Source organism: Choloepus didactylus, chromosome 1 (assembly GCF_015220235.1).
Source record: "Choloepus didactylus isolate mChoDid1 chromosome 1, mChoDid1.pri, whole genome shotgun sequence".
In the NCBI taxonomy this organism is placed as follows: Eukaryota; Metazoa; Chordata; class Mammalia; order Pilosa; family Megalonychidae; genus Choloepus; species Choloepus didactylus.
Genome location: NC_051307.1, coordinates 157404661 through 157430286, shown reverse-complemented (window position 1 = coordinate 157430286; position 25626 = coordinate 157404661). Strand labels below are relative to the sequence as shown.

Here is a 25626-nt window from a genome sequence, read left to right as displayed (position 1 = left end):
TGAAGGAATGAATTTTTATTTAATTTTAATGCACATTTAAAATTTAATATATACATGTAGCTAGTGGATACTGTATTAAATAGTGCAAGTCTAAATGATAAAGTCCAAATTCCTTAAAATAGCCAAGTAATTCTATGGTCCCTGTGTGCTCTCTATTTCATACATAACTTCAGAACTACAAAACTAGAGGAAATTCTCATTATCAGATAAGAAAACCTGCAGAAAGCACAGAAAGCACAGAAAGCAGAACCAGGCCTGAAAAACTGCAGATATTAATACTTATAGCCACAGAGTATAAAACAATTAAATTTGTTTCAAGAACTAAGAGCAGCTTGAAAATGACTAAAGAGTAAGTATACCGGAAGAAGAACCCAAGAAAATCTCAAGGAATAAAATATATAATAGGTGATATTCAAATTTTAATGAAAAGGAGAATGGCAAATTTAAACAGATTTTAAAACACTGAAATGGCAAGTGTTAGCAAAGATGTGGAGAAAACAAACTCTTAAAGCACAACCAGTGAAATGTAAATTGGTATAATCCCTTTAAAAAATTATTTGGCAATATCTATTTAAATTGATTTAAACACATACACCTATGACTCACCAATTCTCTCTCTAGGTATATACTCAACAGGAATACATAGACCAGCTTTATTTCATACAACTGCCATGTTAAACATGATATACTCTCAGTGTGTGTATGTGTATGTATAGACAAATATGACAACATAATAACTGAAGAAATCTGAACACTGAGATAAGCCATATACTGGGAGGATTAATTTTTAGCACATAATGAGAAAGGATTAGTACCCCAAAACATCTAGAACTTCTAAAAACCAATAAGAAAACATAACCCAATTTAAAAACATACAAGAAATAAACACAATACAGGTATAAATATTCCATAAATATGTGAAAAGATATTCAACCTCATCAGTTATGAAGGAGATGCAATCAATAAAACAGTATATAAATAAATTGTAATACATTTACATATGGAATCATATATAGTACCAAGTGCTTCATAATTCTCCAAAGGGCTTCTCTCAATCTCTTGTTAGCCAAATCAATCTCCTTTGGAGAACTACTGGTATGTCATCATCACCCTTCTTAATGTTCTCCACTTGAACTATTAGCTGCACTAACTCTGTCAGAACTCAACTATTTCTTTTTCCTGTCTTTAAAGCACTTCTCCATTATCATTTTCAATAACTGCATGAAACAGCGCATCTTTTATAAGATTTGTAATTTTACATGGCTATCGATCTGCACTGTATTGCTCAATGTTTACTATAAAATAGACTGTCCACCAAAGACACTGAGCAAATGGATGGGAAAAAATGTTTCTATTTAGCAGAGAGAGATACAGTTCATTAATGACTATATCTGTATCACAACTGCAGTAATTTAGATGACTCCACAGGTAATAAAACACCTGTTCTTAATAGTTTTACTCTACTCCACTATTTCTCATGCTTCTGCCCTTGCTTCTGATGTACTCTCTAGAATGCCCCCCTAACATGTACTCTATACCTCCTTCTGCCCTGCTCCAGTCCATTCCCCATGAAACTATTTCAAATAACATGTACCTCTCTCTTTAATGACACACACATTTCATATGCCTTAACCTGGCTAACAAAGAAAGGTTTAAAAGTGCTGCTCAGGTTTATCAGTATTCTTTACAAACTGTGATTCATGGAATTAAAAATAATGCATGTGTGATCTTACCAGATCTTATATGGGGACTGCTGTTCTGTAAAATTAAGACATGACAAGTCCATGGTTATATTTATCTTGTTTTAATAGCCATGCTCTAAGTTTGGCTGATAGTGACTATGTGGTCATCTAAAATTTCTGACGGTTTTTGTAAAAAATTGCTGACTAGCTTTCCTCCCTACCAATCCACAAAATCATTTTTTAACATAAATGGATACCTAGTTACATTTTATCTCATTTTAGTTTAGTATTCCCACATGCTGCTTGTCATGGACCAGTGTTGGTCTTCAACAGTTTATGGTAAAATGGCTAAATTAATAGTTTTATATAAGTGGGTGTGCCGGTTTGGATGTATTATGTCCCCCAAAATGCCATGTTCTTTGATGCAATCTTGTGGGGGCCAATGTATTAGTGTTGATTAGGTTGGAATCTTTGGATTACGTTGTTTCCATGGAGATATGACACACCCAACTGTAGGTGATAATTCTGATTGAATTATTTCCATGGTGTGGCCCCACCCATTCAGGGTGGATCTTGACTGATTTACTGGAGTACTTTAAAAGAGCCATGTAGGCCCAGACGCTAGCTACAGCTTAGAGAGACATTTTGAAGACAGCTGTTGAAAGCTGACATTGATGCTTAGACATGCTTGGGGTTGCGGACCCCTGATGTTAGCTGCTGCCACGAAAGATATTTTGAAGATGGCCATTGAAAGTAGACTTTTGCTACTCCAGAGTTTGCCTGGGAGAAACTAAGAGACTACCCCGAGACACCTAGAGAGAAACATCCTGGGAGAAGGCCAGTTTGAAACACAACCTAGGGGCAGCAGACACCAGCCACATACCTTTCCAGTTGACAGAGATTTTTCAGATGCCATCAGTGTTCTTCAGTGAAGGTACCCTACTGCTGATGCCTTTGTTTGGATATTTTCCTGGCCTTCAGACTGTAAACTTTGTAACCAAATAAACCCCCTACATAAAAGCCAATCCATCAGGAGGCGGGGCAAGATGGCAGACTGGTGAGCTGTATGTTTTAGTTACTCCTCCAGGAAAGTAGGTAGAAAGCCAGGAACTGCGTGGACTGGACACCACAGAGCAATCTGACTTTGGGCATATTTCATACAACACTCATGAAAACGTGGAACTGCTGAGATCAGCGAAATCTGTAAGTTTTTGCGGCCAGGGGACCTGCGCCCCTCCCTGCCAGGCTCAGTCCCGTGGGAGGAGGGGCTGTCAGCTCCGGGAAGGAGAAGGGAGAACTGCAGTGGCAGCCCTTATCGTAAACTCATTCTACTGATCCAAACTACAACCATAGATAGACTGAGACCAGACACCAGAGAATTTGAGAGCAGCCAGCACAGCAGAAAGGAGACAGACAAAGAAAAAAACAGCACGAAAAACTCCAAAATAAAAGCAGAGGATTTTTGGAGTTCTGGTGAACATAGAAAGGGGAAGGGCAGAGCTCAGGCCCTCAGGCTCATATGCAAATCCCGAAGAAAAGCTGATCTCTCTGCCCTGTGGACCTTTCCTTAATGGCCCTGGTAGCTTTGTCTCTTAGCATTTCAATAACCCATTAGATCTCTGAGGAGGGCCCTTTTTTATTTATTTATTTATTTTTTAATCCTTCTTTGTTTTTCTAAAACAATTACTCTAAGAAGCCCAATACAGAAAGCCTCAAAGACTTGCAATTTGGGCAGGTCAAGTCAAGAGCTGAACTAGGAGAGCTCTGAGACAAAACACAATAATCCAGTGGCTGAGAAAATTCACTAAACACCACAACTTCCCAAAAAAAGGGGGGTGTCCGCTCACAGCCATCATCCTGGTGGACAGGAAACACTCCTGCCCATCGCCAGCCCCATAGCCCAGAACTGCCCCAGACAACCCAGTGTGACGGAAGTGCTTCAAATAACAGGCACACACCACAAAACTGGGCGTGGACAGTAGCCTTCCCTGCAACCTCAGCTGATTGTCCCAGAGTTGGGAAGGTAGAGCAGTGTGAATTAACAAAGCCCCATTCAGCCATCATTTCAGCAGACTGGGAGCCTCCCTACACAGCCCAGCAGCCCAGAACTGCCCTGGGGGGACGGCACTCACCTGTGACATAGCACAGTCATCCCTCAACAGAGGACCCGGGGTGCACGGCCTGGAAGAGGGGCCCACTTGCAAGTCTCAGGAGCCATACGCCAATACCAAGGACTTGTGGGTCAGTGGCAGAGACAAACTGTGGCAGGACTGAACTGAAGGATTAGACTTTTGCAGCAGCTTTAAAACTCTAGGATCACCAGGGAGATTTGATTGTTAGAGCCACCCCCAACTCCCTGACTGCCCAGAAACACGCCCCATATACAGGGCAGGCAACACCAACTACACACGCAAGCTTGGTACACCAATTGGACCCCACAAGACTCACTCCCCCACTCACCAAAAAGGTTAAGCAGGGGAGAACTGGCTTGTGGAGAACAGGTGGCTCGTGGACGCCACCTGCTGGTTAGTTAGAGAAAGTGAACTCCACGAAGCTGTAGATCTGATAAATTAGAGATAAGGACTTCAAATGGTCTACAAATCCTAAAAGAACCCTATCAAGTTCAGCAAATGCCACGAGGCCAAAAACAACAGAAAATTATAAAGCATATGAAAAAACCAGACGATATGGATAACCCACGCCCAAGCACCCAAATCAAAAGATCAGAAGACACACAGCACCTAGAGCAGCTACTCAAAGAACTAAAGATGAACAATGAGACCATAGTACAGGAGACAAAGGAAATCAAGAAGACCCTAGAAGAGCATAAAGAAGACATTGCAAGACTAAATAAAAAACTGGATGATCTTATGGAAATTAAAGAAACTGTTGACAAAATTAAAAAGATTCTGGACACTCATAGTACAAGACTAGAGGAAGTTGAACAACGAATCAGTGACCTGGAAGATGACAGAATGGAAAATGAAAGCATAAAAGAAAGAATGGGGAAAAAAATTGAAAAAATCGAAATGGACCTCAGGGATATGATAGATAACATGAAACGTCCAAATATAAGACTCACTGGTGTCCCACAAGGGGAAGAAAAGGGTAAAGGTCAAGGAAGAGTATTCAAAGAAATTGTTGGGGAAAACTTCCCAAATCTTCTAAACAACATAAATACACAAATCATAAATGCTCAGCGAACCCCAAATAGAATAAATCCAAATAAACCCACTCCGAGACATATACTGATCACACTGTCAAACACAGAAGAGAAGGAGCGAGTTCTGAAAGCAGCAAGAGAAAAGCAATTCACCACATACAAAGGAAACAGCATAAGACTAAGTAGTGACTACTCAGCAGCCACCATGGAGGCAAGAAGGCAGTGGCACGATATATTTAAAATTCTGAGTGAGAAAAATTTCCAGCCAAGAATACTTTATCCAGCAAAGCTCTCCTTCAAATTTGAGGGAGAGCTTAAATTTTTCACAGACAAACAAATGCTGAGAGAATTTGCTAACAAGTGACCTGCCCTACTGGAGATACTAAAGGGAGCCCTACAGACAGAGAAACAAAGACAGGACAGAGAGTCTTGGAGAAAGGTTCAGTACTAAAGAGATTCGGTATGGGTACAATAAAGGATATTAATAGACAGAGGGGAAAAATATGACAAACATAAACCAAAGGATAAGATGGTTGATTCAAGAAATGACTTCACGGTTATAACGTTGAATGTAAATGGATTAAACTCCCCAATTAAAAGATATAGATTCGCAGAATGGATCAAAAAAAATGAACCATCAATATGTTCCATACAAGAGACTCATCTTAGACACAGGGACACAAAGAAACTGAAAGTGAAAGGATGGAAAAAAATATTTCATGCAAGCTACAGCCAAAAGAAAGCAGGTGTAGCAATATTAATCTCAGATAAAACAGACTTCAAATGCAGGGATGTTTTGAGAGACAAAGAAGGCCACTACATACTAATAAAAGGGGCAATTCAGCAAGAAGAAATAACAATCGTAAATGTCTATGCACCCAATCAAGGTGCCACAAAATACATGAGAGAAACACTGGCAAAACTAAAGGAAGCAATTGATGTTTCCACAGTAATTGTGGGAGACTTCAACACATCACTCTCTCCTATAGATAGATCAACCAGACAGAAGACCAATAAGGAAATTGAAAACCTAAACAATCTGATAAATGAATTAGATTTAACAGACATATACAGGACATTACATCCCAAATCACCAGGATACACATACTTTTCTAGTGCTCACGGAACTTTCTCCAGAATAGATCATATGCTGGGACATAAAACAAGCCTCAATAAATTTAAAAAGATTGAAATTATTCAAAGCACATTTTCTGACCACAATGGAATACAATTAGAAGTCAATAACCATCAGAGACTTAGAAAATTCACAAATACCTGGAGGTTAAACAACACACTCCTAAACAATCAGTGGGTTAAAGAAGAAAGAGCAAGAGAAATTGCTAAATATAATAGAGACGAATGAAAATGAGAACACAACATACCAAAACCTATGGGATGCAGCAAAAGCAGTGCTAAGGGCGAAATTTATAGCACTAAACGCATATATTAAAAAGGAAGAAAGAGCCAAAATCAAAGAACTAATGGATCAACTGAAGAAGCTAGAAAATGAACAGCAAACCAATCCTAAACCAAGTACAAGAAAAGAAATAACAAGGATTAAAGCAGAAATAAATGACATAGAGAACAAAAAAACAATAGAGAGGATAAATATCACCAAAAGTTGGTTCTTTGAGAAGATCAACAAGATTGACAAGCCCCTAGCCAGACTGACAAAATCAAAAAGAGACAAGACCCATATAAACAAAATAATGAATGAAAAAGGTGACATAACTGCAGACCCTGAAGAAATTTAAAAAATTATAAGAGGATACTATGACAACTGTATGGCAACAAACTGGATAATGTAGAGGAAATGGACAATTTCCTGGAAACATATGAACAACCTAGACTGACCAGAGAAGAAATAGAAGACCTCAACCAACCCATCACAAGCAAAGAGATCCAATCAGTCATCAAAAATCTTCCCACAAATAAATGCCCAGGGCCAGATGGCTTCACAGGGAATTCTACCAAACTTTCCAGAAAGAACTGACACCAATCTTACTCAAACTCTTTCAAAACATTGAAGAAAATGGAACACTACCTAACTCATTTTATGAAGCTAACATCAATCTAATACCAAAACCAGGCAAAGATGCTATAAAAAAGGAAAACTACCAGCCAATCTCCCTAATGAATATAGATGCAAAAATCCTCAACAAAATACTTGCAAATCGAATCCAAAGACACATTAAAAAAATCATACACCATGACCAAGTGGGGTTCATTCCAGGCATGCAAGGATGGTTCAACATCAGAAAATCAATCAATGTATTACAACACATTAACAAGTCAAAAGGGAAAAATCAATTGATCATCTCAATAGATGCTGAAAAAGCATTTGACAAAATCCAACATCCCTTTTTGATAAAAACACTTCAAAAGGTAGGAATTGAAGGAAACTTCCTCAACATGATAAAGAGCATATATGAAAAACCCACAGCCAGCATAGTACTCAATGGTGAGAGACTGAAAGCCTTCCCTCTAAGATCAGGAACAAGACAAGGATGCCCGCTGTCACCACTGTTATTCAACATTGTGCTGGAAGTGCTAGCCAGGGCAATCCGGCAAGACAAAGAAATAAAAGGCATCCAAATTGGAAAAGAAGAAGTAAAACTGTCATTATTTGCAGATGATATGATCTTATATCTAGAAAACCCTGAGAAATCGACGATACAGCTACTAGATCTAATAAACAAATTTAGCAAAGTAGCAGGATACAAGGTTAATGCACATAAGTCAGTAATGTTTCTATATGCTAGAAATGAACAAACTGAAGAGACACTCAAGAAAAAGATACCATTTTCAATAGCAACTAAAAAAATCAAGTACCTAGGAATAAACTTAACCAAAGATGTAAAAGACCTATACAAAGAAAACTACATAACTCTACTAAAAGAAATAGAAGGGGACCTTAAAAGATGGAAAAATATTCCATGTTCATGGATAGGAAGACTAAATGTCATTAAGACGTCAATTCTACCCAAACTCATCTACAGATTCAATGCAATCCCAATCAAAATTCCAACAACCTACTTTGCAGACTTGGAAAAGATAGTTATCAAATTTATTTGGAAAGGGAAGATGCCTCGAATTGCTAAAGACACTCTAAAAAAGAAAAACGAAGTGGGAGGACTTACACTCCCTGACTTTGAAGCTTATTATAAAGCCACAGTTGCCAAAACAGCATGGTACTGGCACAAAGATAGACATATAGATCAATGGAATCGAATTGAGAATTCGGAGATAGACCCTCAGATCTATGGCCGACTGATCTTTGATAAGGCCCCCAAAGTCACTGAACTGAGTCATAATGGTCTTTTCAACAAATGGGGCTGGGAGAGTTGGATATCCATATCCAAAAGAATGAAAGAGGACCCCTACCTCACACCCTACACAAAAATTAACTCAAAATGGACCAAAGATCTCAATATAAAAGAAAGTACCATAAAACTCCTAGAAGATAATGTAGGAAAACATCTTCAAGACCTTGTATTAGGCGGCCACTTCCTAGACTTTACAAACAAAGCACAAGCAACAAAAGAGAAAATAGATAAATGGGAACTCCTGAAACTTAGAAGTTCCTGCACCTCAAAGGAATTTCTCAAAAAGGTAAAGAGGCAGCCAACTCAATGGGAAAAAATTTTTGGAAACCATGTATCTGACAAAAGACTGATATCTTGCATATACAAAGAAATCCTACAACTCAATGACAATAGTACAGACAGCCCAATTATAAAATGGGCAAAAGATATGAAAAGACAGTTCTCTGAAGAGGAAATACAAATGGCCAAGAAACACATGAAAAAATGTTCAGCTTCACTAGCTATTAGAGAGATGCAAATTAAAACCACAATGAGATACCATCTAACACCGGTTAGAATGGCTGCCATTAAACAAACAGGAAACTACAAATGCTGGAGGGGATGTGCAGAAATTGGAACTCTTATTCATTGTTGGTGGGACTGTATAATGGTTCAGCCACTCTGGAAGTCAGTCTGGCAGTTCCTTAGAAAACTAGATATAGAGCTACCATTCGATCCAGCGATTGCACTTCTCGGTATATACCCGGAAGATCGGAAAGCAGTGACACGAACAGATATCTGCACGCCAATGTTCATAGCAGCATTATTCACAATTGCCAAGAGATGGAAACAACCCAAATGTCTTTCAACAGATGAGTGGATAAATAAAATGTGGTATATACACACGATGGAATACTACACGGCAGTAAGAAGGAACGATCTCGTGAAACATATGACAACATGGATGAACCTTGAAGACATAATGCTGAGCGAAATAAGCCAGGCACAAAAAGAGAAATATTATATGCTACCACTAATGTGAACTTTGAAAAATGTAAAACAAATGGTTTATAATGTAGAATGTAGGGGAACTAGCAGTAGAGAGCAATTAAGGAAGGGGGAACAATATTCCAAGAAGAACAGATAAGCTATTTAACGTTCTGGGGATGCCCAGGAATGACTATGGTCTGTTAATTTCTGATGGATATAGTAGGAACAAGTTCACAGAAAGGTTGCTATATTATGTAACTTTCTTGGGGTAAAGTAGGAACATGTTGGAAGTTAAGCAGTTATCTTAGGTTAGTTGTCTTTTTCTTACTCCCTTGTTATGGTCTCTTTGAAATGTTCTTTTATTGTATGTTTGTTTTCTTTTTAACTTTTTTTTCATACAGTTGATTTAAAAAAGAAGGGAAAGTTAAAAAAAAAAAAGAAAAGAAAGAAAGAAAAACAAGGAAAAAAAAAATGATGTAGTGCCCCCTTGAGGAGCCTGTGGAGAATGCAGGGGTATTCGCCTACCCCACCTCCATGGTTGCTAACATGACCACAGACATAGGGGACTGGTGGTTTGATGGGTTGAGCCCTCTACCATAAGTTTTACCCTTGGGAAGACGGTTGCTGCAAAGGAGAGGCTAGGCCTCCCTATATTTGTGCCTAAGAGTCTCCTCCTGAATGCCTCTTTGTTGCTCAGATGCGGCCCTCTCTCTCTGGCTAAGCCAACTTGAAAGGTGAAATCACTGCCCTCCCCTCTACGTGGGATCAGACACCCAGGGGAGTGAATCTCCCTGGCAACGTGGAATATGACTCCCAGGGAGGAATGTAGACCCGGCATCGTGGGACGGAGAACATCTTCTTGACCAAAAGGGGGATGTGAAAGGAAATGAAATAAGCTTCAGTGGCAGAGAGATTCCAAAAGGAGCCGAGAGGTCACTCTGGTGGGCACTCTTATGCACACTTTAGACAACCCTTTTTAGGTTCTAAAGAATTGGGGTAGCTGGTGGTGGATACCTGAAACTATCAAACTACAACCCAGAACCCATGAATCTCGAAGACAGTTGTATAAAAATGTAGCTTATGAGGGGTGTCAATGGGATTGGGAAAGCCATAAGGACCACACTCCACTTTGTCTAGTTTATGGATGGATGAGTAAAAAAATAGGGGAAGGAAACAAACAGACAAAGGTACCCAGTGTTCTTTTTTACTTCAATTGCTCTTTTTCACTCTAATTATTATTCTTGTTATTTTTGTGTGTGTGCTAATGAAGGTGTCAGGGATTGATTTAGGTGATGAATGTACAACTATGTAATGGTACTGTAAACAATCGAAAGTACGATTTGTTTTGTACGACTGCGTGGTATGTGAATATATCTCAATAAAATGATGCTTTAAAAAAAAAAAAAAAAAAAAAAAGCCAAAGGTAGAGGCTCTAAAATCAAGTCCAAAAGCTCTTTGCAATTGATTGTATACTTTGGATGGATTGTATGGTGTGTGAATATATCTCAATAAAATTGCATTTTTAAAAACAAAAACAAAAACAAAAAAAAAATAAAATAAAATAAAATAAAATGGGCAAAAGATATGAAAAGACAGTTCTCTGAAGAGGAAATACAAATGGCCAAGAAACACACGAAAAAATGTTCAGCTTCACTAGCTATTAGAGAGATGCAAATTAAGACCACAATGAGAGACCATCTAACACCGGTTAGAATGGCTGCCATTAAACAAACAGGAAACTACAAATGCTGGAGGGGATGTGCAGAAATTGGAACTCTTATTCATTGTTGGAGGGACTGTATAATGGTTCAGCCACTCTGGAAGTCAGTCTGGCAGTTCCTTAGAAAACTAGATATAGAGTTACCATTCGATCCAGCGATTGCACTTCTCGGTATATACCCGGAAGATCAGAAAGCAGTGACACGAACAGATATCTGCACGCCAATGTTCATAGCAGCATTATTCACAATTGCCAAGAGATGGAAACAACCCAAATGTCCTTCAACAGATGAGTGGATAAATAAAATGTGGTATATACACACAATGGAATACTAAGCGGCAGTAAGAAGGAACGATCTCGTGAAACATATGACAACATGGATGAACCTTGAAGACATAATGCTGAGCGAAATAAGCCAGGCACAAAAAGAGAAATATTATATGCTACCACTAATGTGAACTTTGAAAAATGTAAAACAAATGGTTTATAATGTAGAATGTAGGGGAACTAGCAATAGAGAGCAATTAAGGAAGGGGGAACAATAATCCAAGAACAGATAAGCTATTTAACGTTCTGGGGATGCCCAGGAATGACTATGGTCTGTTAATTTCTGATGGATATAGTAGGAACAAGTTCACAGAAATGTTGCTATATTAGGTAACTTTCTTGGGGTAAAGTAGGAACATGTTGGAAGTTAAAGCAGTTATCTTAGGTTAGTTGTCTTTTTCTTACTCCCTTGTTATGGTCTCTTTGAAATGTTCTTTTATTGTATGTTTGTTTTCTTTTTAACTTTTTTTTCATACAGTTGATTTAAAAAAGAAGGGAAAGTTAAAAAAAAAAAAAAAGAAAAACAAGGGAAAAAAAAAAAAGATGTAGTGCCCCCTTGAGGAGCCTGTGGAGAATGCAGGGGTATTCGCCTACCCCACCTCCATGGTTGCTAACATGACCACAGACATAGGGGACTGGTGGTTTGATGGGTTGAGCCCTCTACCACAGGTTTTACCCTTGGGAAGACGGTTGCTGCAAAGGAGAGGCTAGGCCTCCCTATGATTGTGCCTAAGAGCCTCCTCCCGAATGCCTCTTTGTTGCTCAGATGTGGCCCTGTCTCTCTAGCTAAGCCAACTTGAAAGGTGAAATCACTGCCCTCCCCACTACGTGGGATCCGACACCCAGGGGAGTGAATCTCCCTGGCAACGTGGAATATGACTCCCGGGGAGGAATGTAGACCTGGCATCGTGGGATGGAGAACATCTTCTTGACCAAAAGGGGGATGTGAAAGGAAATGAAATAAGCTTCAGTGGCAGAGAGATTCCAAAAGGAGCCGAGAGGTCACTCTGGTGGGCACTCTTATGCACACTTTAGACAACCCTTTTTAGGTTCTAAAGAATTGGGGTAGCTGGTGGTGGATACCTGAAACTATCAAACTATAACCCAGAACCCATGAATCTCGAAGACAGTTGTATAAAAATGTAGCTTATGAGGGGTGACAATGGGATTGGGAAAGCCATAAGGACCACACTCCACTTTGTCTAGTTTATGGATGGATGAGTAGAAAAATAGGGGAAGGAAACAAACAGACAAAGGTACCCAGTGTTCTTTTTTACTTCAATTTCTCTTTTTCACTCTAATTATTATTCTTGTTATTTTTGTGTGTGTGCTAATGAATGTGTCAGGGATTGATTTGGGTGATGAATGTACCACTATGTAATGGTACTGTAAACAATCGAAAGTACGATTTGTTTTGTATGACTGCGTGGTATGTGAATATATCTCAATAAAATGAAGATTTAAAAAAAAAAAAAAAAAAAAAAAAGCCAATCCATTTCTGGTATTTTGCATAACGGCACATTAGCAAACCAGAACAGTGGGAGACAGGAAAGAGAGAATGCATGTATGCTGGAGTAAGGTTGCTAGTCATCCTTTATTCTTAGATTGTATTGTTCCTATTTTTTTATGATAAAGTGTTTTTATTCATTCATGAAATAGTATTGGTAATAAATTATGGCTTGAGAGTTTTTAAAATGTCCTTATCTGCCCAAATTAAAAGCTGTAAACTCTATATCACTTCCCCAAATTTTTAAATAACTTAATAGTTTTACTGGTCTATACAGTCCAAAGGTCTAGGAGGTTATTACTGGCTTAATCCTTGGGGAAATCTTTAGCCTAAAGAAGAGGATACAGGGAAAAGCTTAACAATCATATTTTAACTGCACGTAGAAGAAAGAGATGATTGGACAGATACCTGCCTGAAAGAGAAAACTATAACCAGAGGGTATAGAAGACTTAGAACACAAGTTTGAATTAAAAAATTTTTTTTAATTCAAAATTTAAATGTGTGCTTGCCTTCAGTGAAAACACGCTGCTTCGGGAGGCAGGGCACTCTCCCTAGCACTGGATGTATTTGGGCAGAGACGCAAGATATCAAGGATTGTACAAAGAATTATTATATTATATAAAAAGTATGACTACATGATCTCTAAATTCCTTTCAGCTTTAAATTCTATGACTCCCTGGAATCTAATAAGAGTTCATGATACCTCCAACTCTTCTTTATGTTCAAGACACTTCTTTTCATGCTTAATTTGCTACAAAGGTGATTACATTAGACTTAGTATATCCAGTAGAGATTTGCCCTATCTAATGAAATTTCACATTGATCTACACAGGCAAATTTCATCAAACCAATGTCTTTATGTGAAACTTCCCTATTTCACCTTTCCCCCTTGCAGTATTTTAAATTTGATCCCGACATTTTATGATACCCAAGTTTCAACATTTCTCAGGATAGAGTGACAAATGTTTTTTTCTCTCTAGAAAAACTTCATTAGTAAAGTGCCAGAAAGCAGGATCCTTTTTTTCACATTTGTTCTAAGAAATACTTATTAGCATGTTGTAGAAAGGAGGCAGACCTAAAAGCAGAGATACCAGGATAAAATCCTGGCTCTGTAACTGACCAGCTATAAGCCCTGGCACAAACCATTCAACTTCTTTCCTTTTCAGTTTCTTCACCCCTGAACTGGGATAAGATAACAATACTTTATAGGGTTGTTGTGAAAACTGGAGAATATATGCAAAATACCTTGGATAGTTCTTGGCATATCATAAGTGCTAAACAAATGATAGATGGTTGTCAGTGTAGTTGTTATCATTTATGATACAAGAACAAAATAAACTATGGAACGTTTTCAAAAACAGCAAAATACAGATCAACACATAGTGTAAGTTATAATTTCTATTAAAAATACACACACAGAAGCTCATATATACATAGAATATCCCTGAAAGAACACACAAGGAATTGGTAATAGTGGCTATCTTCAGGGAAAGAAATGGAGGACAGGGATAGGTGGGAGACATTTTTTCCACTGCACTTTAATTTCCTTTGATTTTTATACCATATTGCTCAGGTTTGCTAAAGCTGCCAAAAATGCAAAGTACCAGAAATGGACTAGCTTTTATATAGGGGATTTATTAGGTTACAAATTGACAGTTCCAAGGCCATAAAAGTGTCCAAACTAAGGCATCAACAAGCTAATCCCAGGGTTAGCTTCTGGTTTCCATTGCTTTCTCCAAAATGTCTCTGGGCTTCTGCCTTAGCTTCACTCTCTCAGCTCCTATGCGTCCTTGCTTGTTTCTCTCTAAGCTTCTGGGGGTCCTCGCTTAGCTTCCCAAAATGTCTCTGGGCGTGTTCTCCCTCTTGCCCACCCACAACTGGGTGGGTCACATCTCCATTGAAACAACTTGATCAAAAGGTCCCATTCACATAAGTCTGGGGGGTGCATGATAGATTCAAAGCAGCACATGTATATCTAATACTTAGTCAAAAAATAAAATAATTTTAAACATGACATTAAAAAAAAAAGAAGAAATCAAAACATCTTTGTACTACTACTCTAAAGCTAGACCCTGGATGACAGAATGAGCACACCTGACACAAAGGTAGCAAAATAATTTAGTTTACATAATTGCTGTGAACATTCAGACATTCAGACATGGATTAACTGCATATGCACTCTATTATAATGCCCAATTCCAAAACAATACTTAATTCTCATATGCAAAGAATGCAAACCTAAGAATGAAGAGTTCATTTGGCTCAAACCTTTCATTTTATACATGAAAGAAATCACATGAGAAAAAAATACCTGCAATAAAGAACACCATCTAGACCAGGGACTGCCGAACTTTTTCTGGAAAGGACCAGAGAGTAAATATTTTAGGTTTTCCCGACAATATAAGGGTCTGTGTTATATATTCTTCTTTATTTGTTTGGTTTTTCATCCCTTTAAAAATTTCTCCCCTTTCAAAACAACAAAGACTACCACACCACTGCATCAAGTTTGCTGCCACTGATCTAGACAACCACACCATTGCATGAAGATACCATATACACGCAAAGGATGTATATTAATGTCACTTTAAATGTTTTTAATGATCCTGAATTTATTTTCTCTTAAATCCAAAAACTGTTCTTTTCAATGTGTCTACTAGGTGAGCAAGAGAACCTCCTCCAAAACTGGAATTGCATTCAGATAAAAATCAGGAATTTATTACAAAGTATCTCCTTAAAATAATATACTACTACCTGACAATTTTCAAAGTGAACAGCCACAATGAGCTTTCCTCCATAAAGTTTATCTTCTAAGTTTTCAAGGATGGATGGTTCATGCTCCGGTGGGTATGTTTGCTTTAGCCAGTCCATCCAAGACAATCCCACAAGTGACTGAATCTTTTCCTCACTGAATTTGCGCATTTTTCTTCGGAATTCATTCACTTCAGGATCCTTCAAGGCATCAAATTCATGCAGACCTTAAAAATTAGGGTCATTTTGAATAGTTAATAATAATAAAAGAGAATACAAAATACATTCAACAAAAACTAATTTGGATGTTTAGATTCTATCAGACAAAACTGAGCAGGAAAATATCATGAAAGATCAATAAAATAAGCCAGATAAAATAATAAATAATAAGTGTTATGTATAAAAGACAAACATAAAATTAGATTTCTACAGAAAACAAATTTGAAAGCTCTTAAGGAAATGTAGTTTGATTATCAGTTTAAAAAAGATAATCACTGAAATCCACCTTACAAACTTTAAGACCACAAATAAAAGAATGACTTTTTTCTTTATACAAACTAAGTAAATCAAGTTTAAAATACCTGAGAAGGTTAAGAATCTGAAAATAGTTCAAATAATGTATAAATAGAGACCTAAAATTCAATTACTTAAATAACCTAAAACTTAGTAAACTTAAATTTTATAAACTTTCAGTTATTGTGATTTCAACAATGCTTGTAGAATATTATATTTCATCAAAAATCCCATAAACATAAAAGTATATATTAATTTTTAAACCTGCATTAATTTTCACCTATCAGAACGGCAAACATTTTAAAGTTTGATAACACCCTGTGCTAGCCGGGGTAGAGAGAAAAAAAAGGTGTTCTCATATACGTTAATGAAAGAGGGAAATTGGGAAATATGAATTACAACTTTTAATAAATAATTCAATTCCTCTGACCTTGCAATTCCACCATTAGGAATTTCAACCTGAGAGAGAATACACAATGGACAGACCACATAAAACAACACTGATCCACAACCTCTGCAGCAACCAGTCCAAGAAACCAAACCACAATCTCTGCAGCAATTAAAACAGTCAGTAAACTATTCACATAGGATTCTCAGCTTCTAGTTAGCCCACCTCCCTATTCCCCATACGAATAACCTCCAAAGAGGCATATACCTGAAGCTACCCTTTTTTTCATTATAAAGCTTTCCCATTCTCCTACCTGCCTTTGAGTTTCTGCCAAATGCAATCTCCCTTGCTATACAGCAAGCTCTGAATAAATAGACCCTGTCCTCATTTGGGTGGTCTATGACTATTTCTATATACCTATAGATAAAACTACACAAATGTATCAGTACAAGAATGTTTGCTGTGGTTTTCTTTATAATAATAGTAATAATAATAAAAACTAGAAATAACCTCAAGTCAATCATTAAGAACTGGTTAAATAAATATCCATACAGCATTAAACAATGGTGCAGGTGTATGAAAAATTAAATAGATATATGTCTTACTATGTTAAGAGCCCCAGATACATTAAATGACAAAAGAAAAGGGCAGAATGGATCTGGTAAGATCCCTTCTATGCAAATTTAAAAGAAATAATACAGAATATACATATACTGTTATTTTGTAAAGATACTTGTGATGACAGCATTAATAGATTTTCACAGTGTTGGGGAGAGAGGCATAGTGAGGCAAGATATTACTTTTTATTACATAAAACTATTCTATACTATACTACTTGAATTTATACTATCTGAACCTACACTCTGAATATATAAGCATATCAGCAAGGGTTGTCTAGACCCTTAGGATTGTTGGCTTACTTGCATTGTCTTCTGGATACATTTTATGTATTAAACACAATAACTATTATTTCAAAATTAAATATTAGAATCAATTTGTGATGGTAAACATAGAAAAAAACTTTGAGTTGCAAGATGCAGCAAAGGCAAAATCTTTAGGGTATAATATGATTTCCTGCATAGTTCTAGATCTGGAATAAAATTACTCTAAATCAGCTGTGAGTGGACTATAATCTGGGCAGATCAGCAGAGGTATTTCAGACCTTATTCCCCATTTCTGGTCATACTTCCTATTCGCAGAATTAATAGGTATTACGGATAGGAAAAGAGAAATGAGTACCCATGAAAGCATACATCTAAATACAATCAAACTCCTTCCCTCCTCTCATCTACTACAAATCCTATCTAATCAACCTCCAAAATGCCTCTAAAAGCTGTCCACTTCTCTGAGTTCTTGAAGTCATTAACCTAAACCTGGCCATCATCATCCCTCCTACAGATTTCTACATTATTATTACACTGATTTCTCTACTCTCGGTCTTAATCCCTCTTATCCTTTCTCCATTCTACAACTTGAATAATCTTTCTAAAATAAAGATCTGATTATGTTACTACCTTACTTGAAAACCCTTTAATAGCTCGGAAGTGCTCCTAGGAGTAAGTCTCTATTCTTTATATGGCCTGGAAAGCTTTGCGTACTCTGGCCATAGTTGTTCTCTGGTCTTCCAGCTTGCCTTAGGTGTCTCCCTAAACCAACCATAATGAAGTTCTTTTATTCCTTCAATGGGTAATCCTTCACACATGTAATCCCATTTCGCTTTTTCTTCCTCCAACTTTTTATCTGCCAAGCTTCTAATCAGCATTCAAGACTTAGTTTAGCTGTATGTACTCTAAGACACCATCCATGACTCACTCAGTTGATTAGGTGAACCTCCTTGACTTATCACACAAGTTCACACACTGCATTGTAATATCTGTTTACTGACTGATAATACTCTCTGGACCATGAGCTCTGAGCAGAAGAGGACCACATCAACCAAGTTCATTGCTTAGTCTCAAGTATAAGAATTCAACATATATTGTTGAATTACAATCATTAATGTTTTGGTAATGTTTTTCAATATATTATTTTCTTTTTTTTTTTTTAAAGTTTATTTTTTCAATATATTAGAAGCAAGGTACTCTGTTCACAGAACTGTCAAAATCACTTTAAAAGATAGACTTCTTTAATTCATTCCAGACTCACTGAATTCTGATCTCTGGGAATCTGCTTTTAAGGAAACTGATGGAGACTGAATTTGGGAACCACTATAAAGATCTCTTAAAAATAGAAACTTTGCCCAAAATAACAAGAATTTAGGTTAATTTCTTTTAAACCTAGTTAATTTCATACATATCTTCCAGTAAGAAAATTTAATAGCAAAGCTTACATTTTCCTTAAGCTAAGACTACTGTACACTCTACAAATAAATTTTTGATTTAAAAAGTATTGAAAAAACTACTAAGTAATCAATTTCTTCATATTGTTAAATCTTTCAGATTATATATTTCTATCACTTTAAGATTTACCCCACATTAGGTAAATCAGGGGAAATGAGGAAGTCTTTAAATACTTTTTTCAGGATGCTGACAAAATCCCCTGATCAAGACTCTACTACTGGATGTTTGTGTTAAGTCAAAGCAGGGGTGTTGTGTAAGTTTACTACAGGGAATAATCAAAATCTAAACAATAGCTCTGTAAAAAAATTATTTGGAATAAGCATAGAAAATAAAGTGATCAGGGCACATCATTTTCTGGAAAAGGTATTTTTAGCCTGATCAGGGCAGAGATGTTTGCAAAGGTTCTATTGTTTTCCTGGGAGAGGAGCAGGCAGCAAACTTGTTTCTGAAGTCTAAACTGAAGTAATTGTTTATTGTTTTCCCAAGAGGCATGACCTCATCAAGCCCCAGTTGTAGACACCACATACATATCAGCAATTGCAAAAACTGACTTGTTAGGTATTTAAAATGAAAATTCATTCTAAAATACTAAAACAGACTTACCCAGCTTCCTAAATGAACATTAACATTTAAATTTGTTAGTATATAATCATAATGTGAGCTTTTCTAGACATGCTGAAGATCTAAAGTACAATTAATAAACAGGCAAGTGCTTATAACTTGCTTAATTTAATGAAATAAAATGTCCCTCACATCATGATCAAACTTCAAAGAACACTGCATTAAAGAAATTTTATGAGTAAGCCTTATGATAATACATAAAAACTGGCACAATGCTAATAGAAAGAGAAATTCAATTCTTAATTACACAGACTCCTATGTAAGTAGTAGGGTAGAGGTAGGGTTCTTGTATTAAAAAAAAAACAAAACAGGATATCCAGTCCAATTTGAATTTTACATAAATGACACTTTTTTAGTATAAATATGCCCCATGCAATATTTGTATCCCCTGTAATTTTATTTCCTAAATCTGGCAAGCCTAGATAGAGATAACAGGGGCAATTATAACCATATGTTTGGAAAACAAGAAAAGAAGAGAGATCAGTGATTAAAGTTTTAAAAACGTGGTAAAGCTCAAATAAATACCTACATCCTAACAAAACTTAGCTCTCACTGTGGTGCTAACCTTTTGGATTGTCAAATATTGTAGCTTCCCTCACAATGTGGTTGTGATCTGCTTCCTTCCATCAGCATAAAAATAGACAAAAGCTATGTATTTTCATCCATAGGAAAAAATACTTGGAAGGAAATACATCAAAATATTATCAGTGGATGACACATTTGTCCTAGGTGATAAGACTAAAAGTGATTTTCTTAATTCTTTCTACTTTTCCATATTCCACAATTTTCTATGGGCATGTAAACAAAATGAAGACTTCTTGTAATGAATAAGAATTGAAAATCTATAAAATAAATTTGTAGCCCTAGAAAGTAGTAAAGAAAACTTCATACTGAGGGTGTTATTATAAGAAAAAATTGTGTATATACAGAATTATGAAGTTGTTTAATGGGAAAAAAAACTACTGCCAAAAATAAACTAGCCATCCTCTGAAGTAATAAAATATTTTTAAATACCATGTTGTCATGTAGTAAACAAATAAGGTCTATTCTGATGTACTCAGAGGGAGTGTAGTACCGCAATCTAATCATTAACTAGTCCAAATTAGTATAGGTCAAAGAACCATCTTAAATCAGACGGTACTACAATATCCTGTTAAATAGTGAATTTGATCAATACAAGCAGCCAATCCAGATCCAAAAACCTGCACTGGATTTTTTGGTTCTGTATTTAAACTTCAGAGTCTCCTCTTCAGTAACTCCTTATAGTTCCTAATTCAAGTGAGAATCTTTTCTAAGCCAGGATACCACCAATGACCCTCATGACATCTAAGATTCCTATAGTAAAAAAAGGAGGCTCCATGATCTTGATTTCATTATTATACTTCTCCCTGGAATTAATTCACAAGGAATAATGTGGACATGATATATCTTGGTTCACTACAAAAATAACTTCTACTTAAACAAAATTTTACCTACAGAGTAAAATTTGTCAGCAATATGGGTAATTTATGGAATCATATCAATAAATTAAAGTCTTGGTTGTATATAATTGTGTTCATACCATAGGAGCAGTTCAGAAGAAACTAAGGATACATCTCTTAAGAAAGGGCTTTATGAGGTAAAGCAACAACTTTTTTCTTTTTCTATAGAAGACCAACACATTTATAAAATAAAAACAAATCACTTGCCACCTTTACTCTGAGGAGAGTACTGCCAGAGCAGTCCAGGTTAGAAGGAACTTAGAGACACCTGGGTTGCCTTCTCAAATCAAAGGTGAGGTGCAGAAATGCAGAGCAATAAAACCTTTAAACTGAAGAAGCAAAACCATACTCCAAGGAAAAATCATCAGCATCACACCCACAGCACCACTGACAGCAACAAGAGCAGCTGCCGCCATCGCCACCACCACCACCACCAATGCCTGCAAATGGTCAACAGGCCAGAAGCCAGAAAGAAAGCTTGACTACTGACCTGAAGAACTTTAGGAAATCAGGAGAGAAGACCTTCACCCAACATAACTGTCTCTTTGTGGGCAATCTTCCTCCTGACATTACTGAAGAAGAAATGAGGAAAAGGATAAAGGCTTTGGCTTTATCCACTTGGAAACACAAACCGTACTGGGGATTGCCAAAATGGAGCTGGACAACATGTCATTCCATGGAAAGCAGCTGCATGTGTGCTCTGACTGCCATAGTGCATTCTTTACAGTCAGGAACCTTCCTCAGTCTGTGCCCAATGAATTGCTGGAGGAGGCCTTTTCTGTATTTGGTCAAGTGGAGAGGGCTGTAGTCATTGTGGATGATTGAGGAAGTCCCTCAGGAAAAGGTACTGTTGAGTTCTTAGGGAAGCCAGCTGCTCAGAAAGCTCTAGCAGGTGCAGTAAAGGCTCCTTCCTGCTAACCACATTCCTTGACCTTTGACCGTGGAGCCCGTGGATGAGTTAGATAATGAAGAGGGACTTCTGGAAAAGCTGGTTATAAAGAACCATCAATTTCACAGGAAGCCTCTGAAAGCAGTCAGACTGGCACAGCCAGGCCCTTCTGAGTATGAATACACCATGTGCTAGAAGGCACTCACTGAGATAGGGAAGCAGCAGTAGGACCAAGTTGACTGCAATATCAAGGAAGCTCATGAGAAGCTGGAGATGGAGGCTACTTGCCACAAGTACCGGGTCACGCTAATCAGGCAGGATTTGAAGAGGCACCAAGGAAGAATTTCAGAGGATGGAAAAGCTGCACAACCAAGAGGTCAAAAATGAAACCAACTGGAGTTCAGGCAGGAGAAGGAGCACAGGCACAATGAGGAAGAGATGTGAAAGCAACAGCAGAAAGAATTCAAGGGAACCTTTCCTGATGCAAGAGAGCAGGAGATACAGATGGGCGAGGTACTATGGGCATAAACAGCAAAGGTGCCATGTCTCCTGCTCGTGTGCCAGCTGCTACTCCAGCTCCTCCAAGACCAGCCACAATGATGCCAAATGGAAACCTGTGATTGACACAACCCTGAATGTTTTGGCCAAGCTGCTACAATGGAAGCAATTGGGGCAATTGGTGGAACACCTCTAGCATTTAACCATTCAGCAACTGGAGTTTAATTTGCTCCAAACAAACATCACCGATACTAATAAAGTTGCAGTGTCTAGTTTCCCAAAACCCTTAAAAGAAGGACCATTTTTGGACTAGAAAGAATTCTACCCTAGAAGAATGTTAGAGATTCCCCCCAATAGTTAGGTTTTCCATTTCTCTACTACTCTAGGGGGACATAGGGGAAGGGAGGGAGGCTGGTATTTAACGAATCAGTTTTGTGTGGTGTATTATTTAACAAACAAATTTTGCATGGTATATTCCTGAAGTCTCAAATGTTACTGATGTTGAGGGTCTGGGGGCAACCATGGCAAAAATGGATCCAGACAGAGTCCCATTAATCTTGATCATTCCATTCTTTGTCTATCCTGTCCTGTTTGCCTTCTTATACTTATAATCCTTGTCCCTCAACCTGAGACACTGCTGTGCATTTTTTATTGGTGCACCATGTTTGACTTGTCTCTGATATTTTAAATTTGGAGTTTTTCCAAGAAATGGAGCAGTAATGCAGCATCTACTTATTAAAATACATTTTAAACATTTTTTAAAAAAGCACCAGAAAGGAAAAAAGACATATAAAACATAAGCCTTGGATGTTGTGGCAATGTCACATTGCTACAGGAATTTGTAAATGCGTACATTCCATTTCTGTACTTACTTATTTCAGACTGGTAACCATCTACAGAACAGCACTGTCCCATGGACCAAACTTTCAGAAGAAATAACTCAGAACATACCTACTATGTGTCTGTACATAGGACAATAGATATACTAAGAATTCATACTAACTCATACGAAGAATTTTTTAATTACCTTTTCCTATAAGGACTCCAATTTTTGAATCTAATTTTTCCCCTGGATCACAAGTTCTTGTCACTAGTTTGAGAACTGGAAGAAAAGGTCTGACATCACAGAGTCTTCTTGTTTCATCTTCTAGTTCCTCATATACAGCAGTTTGATTCACACATGCAAACATATAGGAGTCAATTTCCATAAGGAGGTTAAACATCGGGTAACTGTGAACTTGTTTCCATAACATCTGGAGGAAAAAATGATAAAATATTTTCTGGAATGGAAACACTTGCTCAAGGATACAAAGATATATCTATAAGGATGTTCACTGCAGCACTGTTTATAAAAATCAAAACTGTTGAAAAACAAAAAGTCTAGCAATAAGAGACTGGTGGAGTGAATTACAGAATATTATAGAACTGTGAAAGTAAAGTAGAAATACATTCTGACATGGAAAACTATCCAAGAAATATAACTTTTTAATAGCAAGTCATAAGAGAGCATGTATATTATGAACCCATTTTTTTAAAGTAATATAATGGTACAGTGCACAAAAAATGCATTTTATAACCAAATTTATTAAAAGTAAATAATCTACGAAGAGTAAGAATCAAGGAGGCTACCCAAAGCAATTTACATCTTCAACACAATTCAAATCAATATCCCAACAGCCTCTTTTACAGCAATGGGCAAGCTAATGAGCAAATTCATGCAGAAAGACAAAGGAACCATCCAGAAAAAGAACAAAATTGGAGGCCTCACTTCCTGGTTTCAAAACTTACTTCAAAACTTATTACAAAACTACAGTAATCAAAACAGTGTGGTAATGGAACAAGGACAGACATACAGATCAATGAAATGGAAATAAGAATTCAGGAGAAAAAACTCACATCTATGGCCAATTGATTTTTGACAAGGGTGCCAAGTTCATTCAATGGGGAAAAAATAGCCTCTTCAACAAATGGTACTGAGAAAACTGGATATCCACACACAAAAGAATGAAAGCAAACCCCTACCTTACATCATATACAAAAATTAATTCATAATGGTTTGAAGACCTAGATATAAAAGCTAAAACTATAAAACTCTTAGAAGAAAACAGAGAAATATTTTAGGAACTTGGATGGATTCTTAGACTTTGCACCAAAAGCACAAGCAACAAGAACAACAAAAAAAAACCCAAATAATAATAATAATAATAATAATAATAATAATAATAGATGAAATGGGCATCATCAATACTAAAAATCTTTGTGCATCAAAGAACATTATCAAGAAAGTAAAAAAGACAATCAACAGAATGGGACAAAATATTTGGAAACCATAAATCTATCCGATTAAGGTTTGATGATATCCAGAATATATAAAGAACTTCTACAGCTTAACAACAAAAAGTCAAATAACCCTATTTAAAAATGGGCAAAGACCTGAAGAGACATTTTTCCAAAGATAGTACATAAATGGTCAATAAACATATAAAAAGATGCTCAACATCATTAGTTATCAGGGAAATGTAAATCAAAACCACAATGAACTACCATTTCATACCCACTAGAATGGCTACTATTTAAAATAATAATAATGTGTTGAAGAAGATATGGAGAAATAGGAATCCTCATACATTGTTAGTAGGAATTTAAAATGGTGCAGCCACTGTGGAAGAGTTTGGTGGTTCCTCAGAAAGTTTATTATAGAATCACCATGTGACCTGGCAATCCCACTTCTAGGTACATACCTCAAAGAAATGAAAGCAAGAATTTGAACACATATTTGGACAGCAATGTTCACAGAAGTATTATTCACAACAGACAACAGGTGGAAGCAACACACATGTCCATGAATAGATGAATGGAGAAAAAAAAAAATCTAGTATATACATACAATGGAATATTTTTCAGCCATTAAAAGGACATCAAGTTGAATGAAATAAGCCAGACACAAAAGGAGAGATATTGTATGATACCACTTATATGAAATAATTAGAATATGCAAACTCACAGAGACAGAAAGAAGACCATAGGTTACCAGGGAGAGGGGAGAGGAGTAATGGGGAGTTAATGCATAAGTGGTGGAAAAGTTTCAGAAATGGATGGTGGTGACGATAGCATAAAATGTGATTAATGTCACTGAATTGTATGCTTGCAAGAAGCTGATATCGGAAAAGTGATATTGTATATAACTTACCATAATTTTAAAAAGAGAGGGAGACAGACTAAAGAGACAATGACAATTAAATGCAATAATTGATCCTGGACTGGATTTAATAATGGAGGAGAAAATGCCCAGAAAGACATTATTGGAACATATGAAAAAATTGGAATATAGACAGTACAGTTTGTATTGATGTTAAATTTCTTGAGCTTGATACTTATATTTAATGTGGTTATGTAGGTGAATATCCTTGTTCTTAGGAAACATACATGGAAGTATAAAGAAGTAAAGAAGCATG

At 36.8% G+C, this 25626-nt stretch overlaps 1 protein-coding gene and 1 pseudogene across 8 annotated transcripts in view; one reads left to right on the top strand and one right to left on the bottom strand.

The window, feature by feature from the left end:
• Positions 1-25626, bottom strand: part of PIK3CB (phosphatidylinositol-4,5-bisphosphate 3-kinase catalytic subunit beta) — a 281740-nt gene that overhangs the window by 130672 nt on the left and 125442 nt on the right. For 7 of the 8 annotated variants that reach the window (XM_037843941.1, XM_037843928.1, XM_037843969.1 and 4 more), the window contains 2 exons: positions 23199-23424; positions 15446-15669 (listed from right to left, as the gene is read on the bottom strand). In XM_037843941.1, coding sequence (XP_037699869.1) covers positions 15446-15669; positions 23199-23424 — 450 coding nt within the window. Of the gene's footprint in view, positions 1-15445; positions 15670-21274; positions 21357-23198; positions 23425-25626 lie in introns of those variants that run through there. The other variant, XM_037843975.1, reaches the window with a different exon arrangement.
• On the top strand, positions 21090-22426 carry LOC119540087 (annotated as a pseudogene).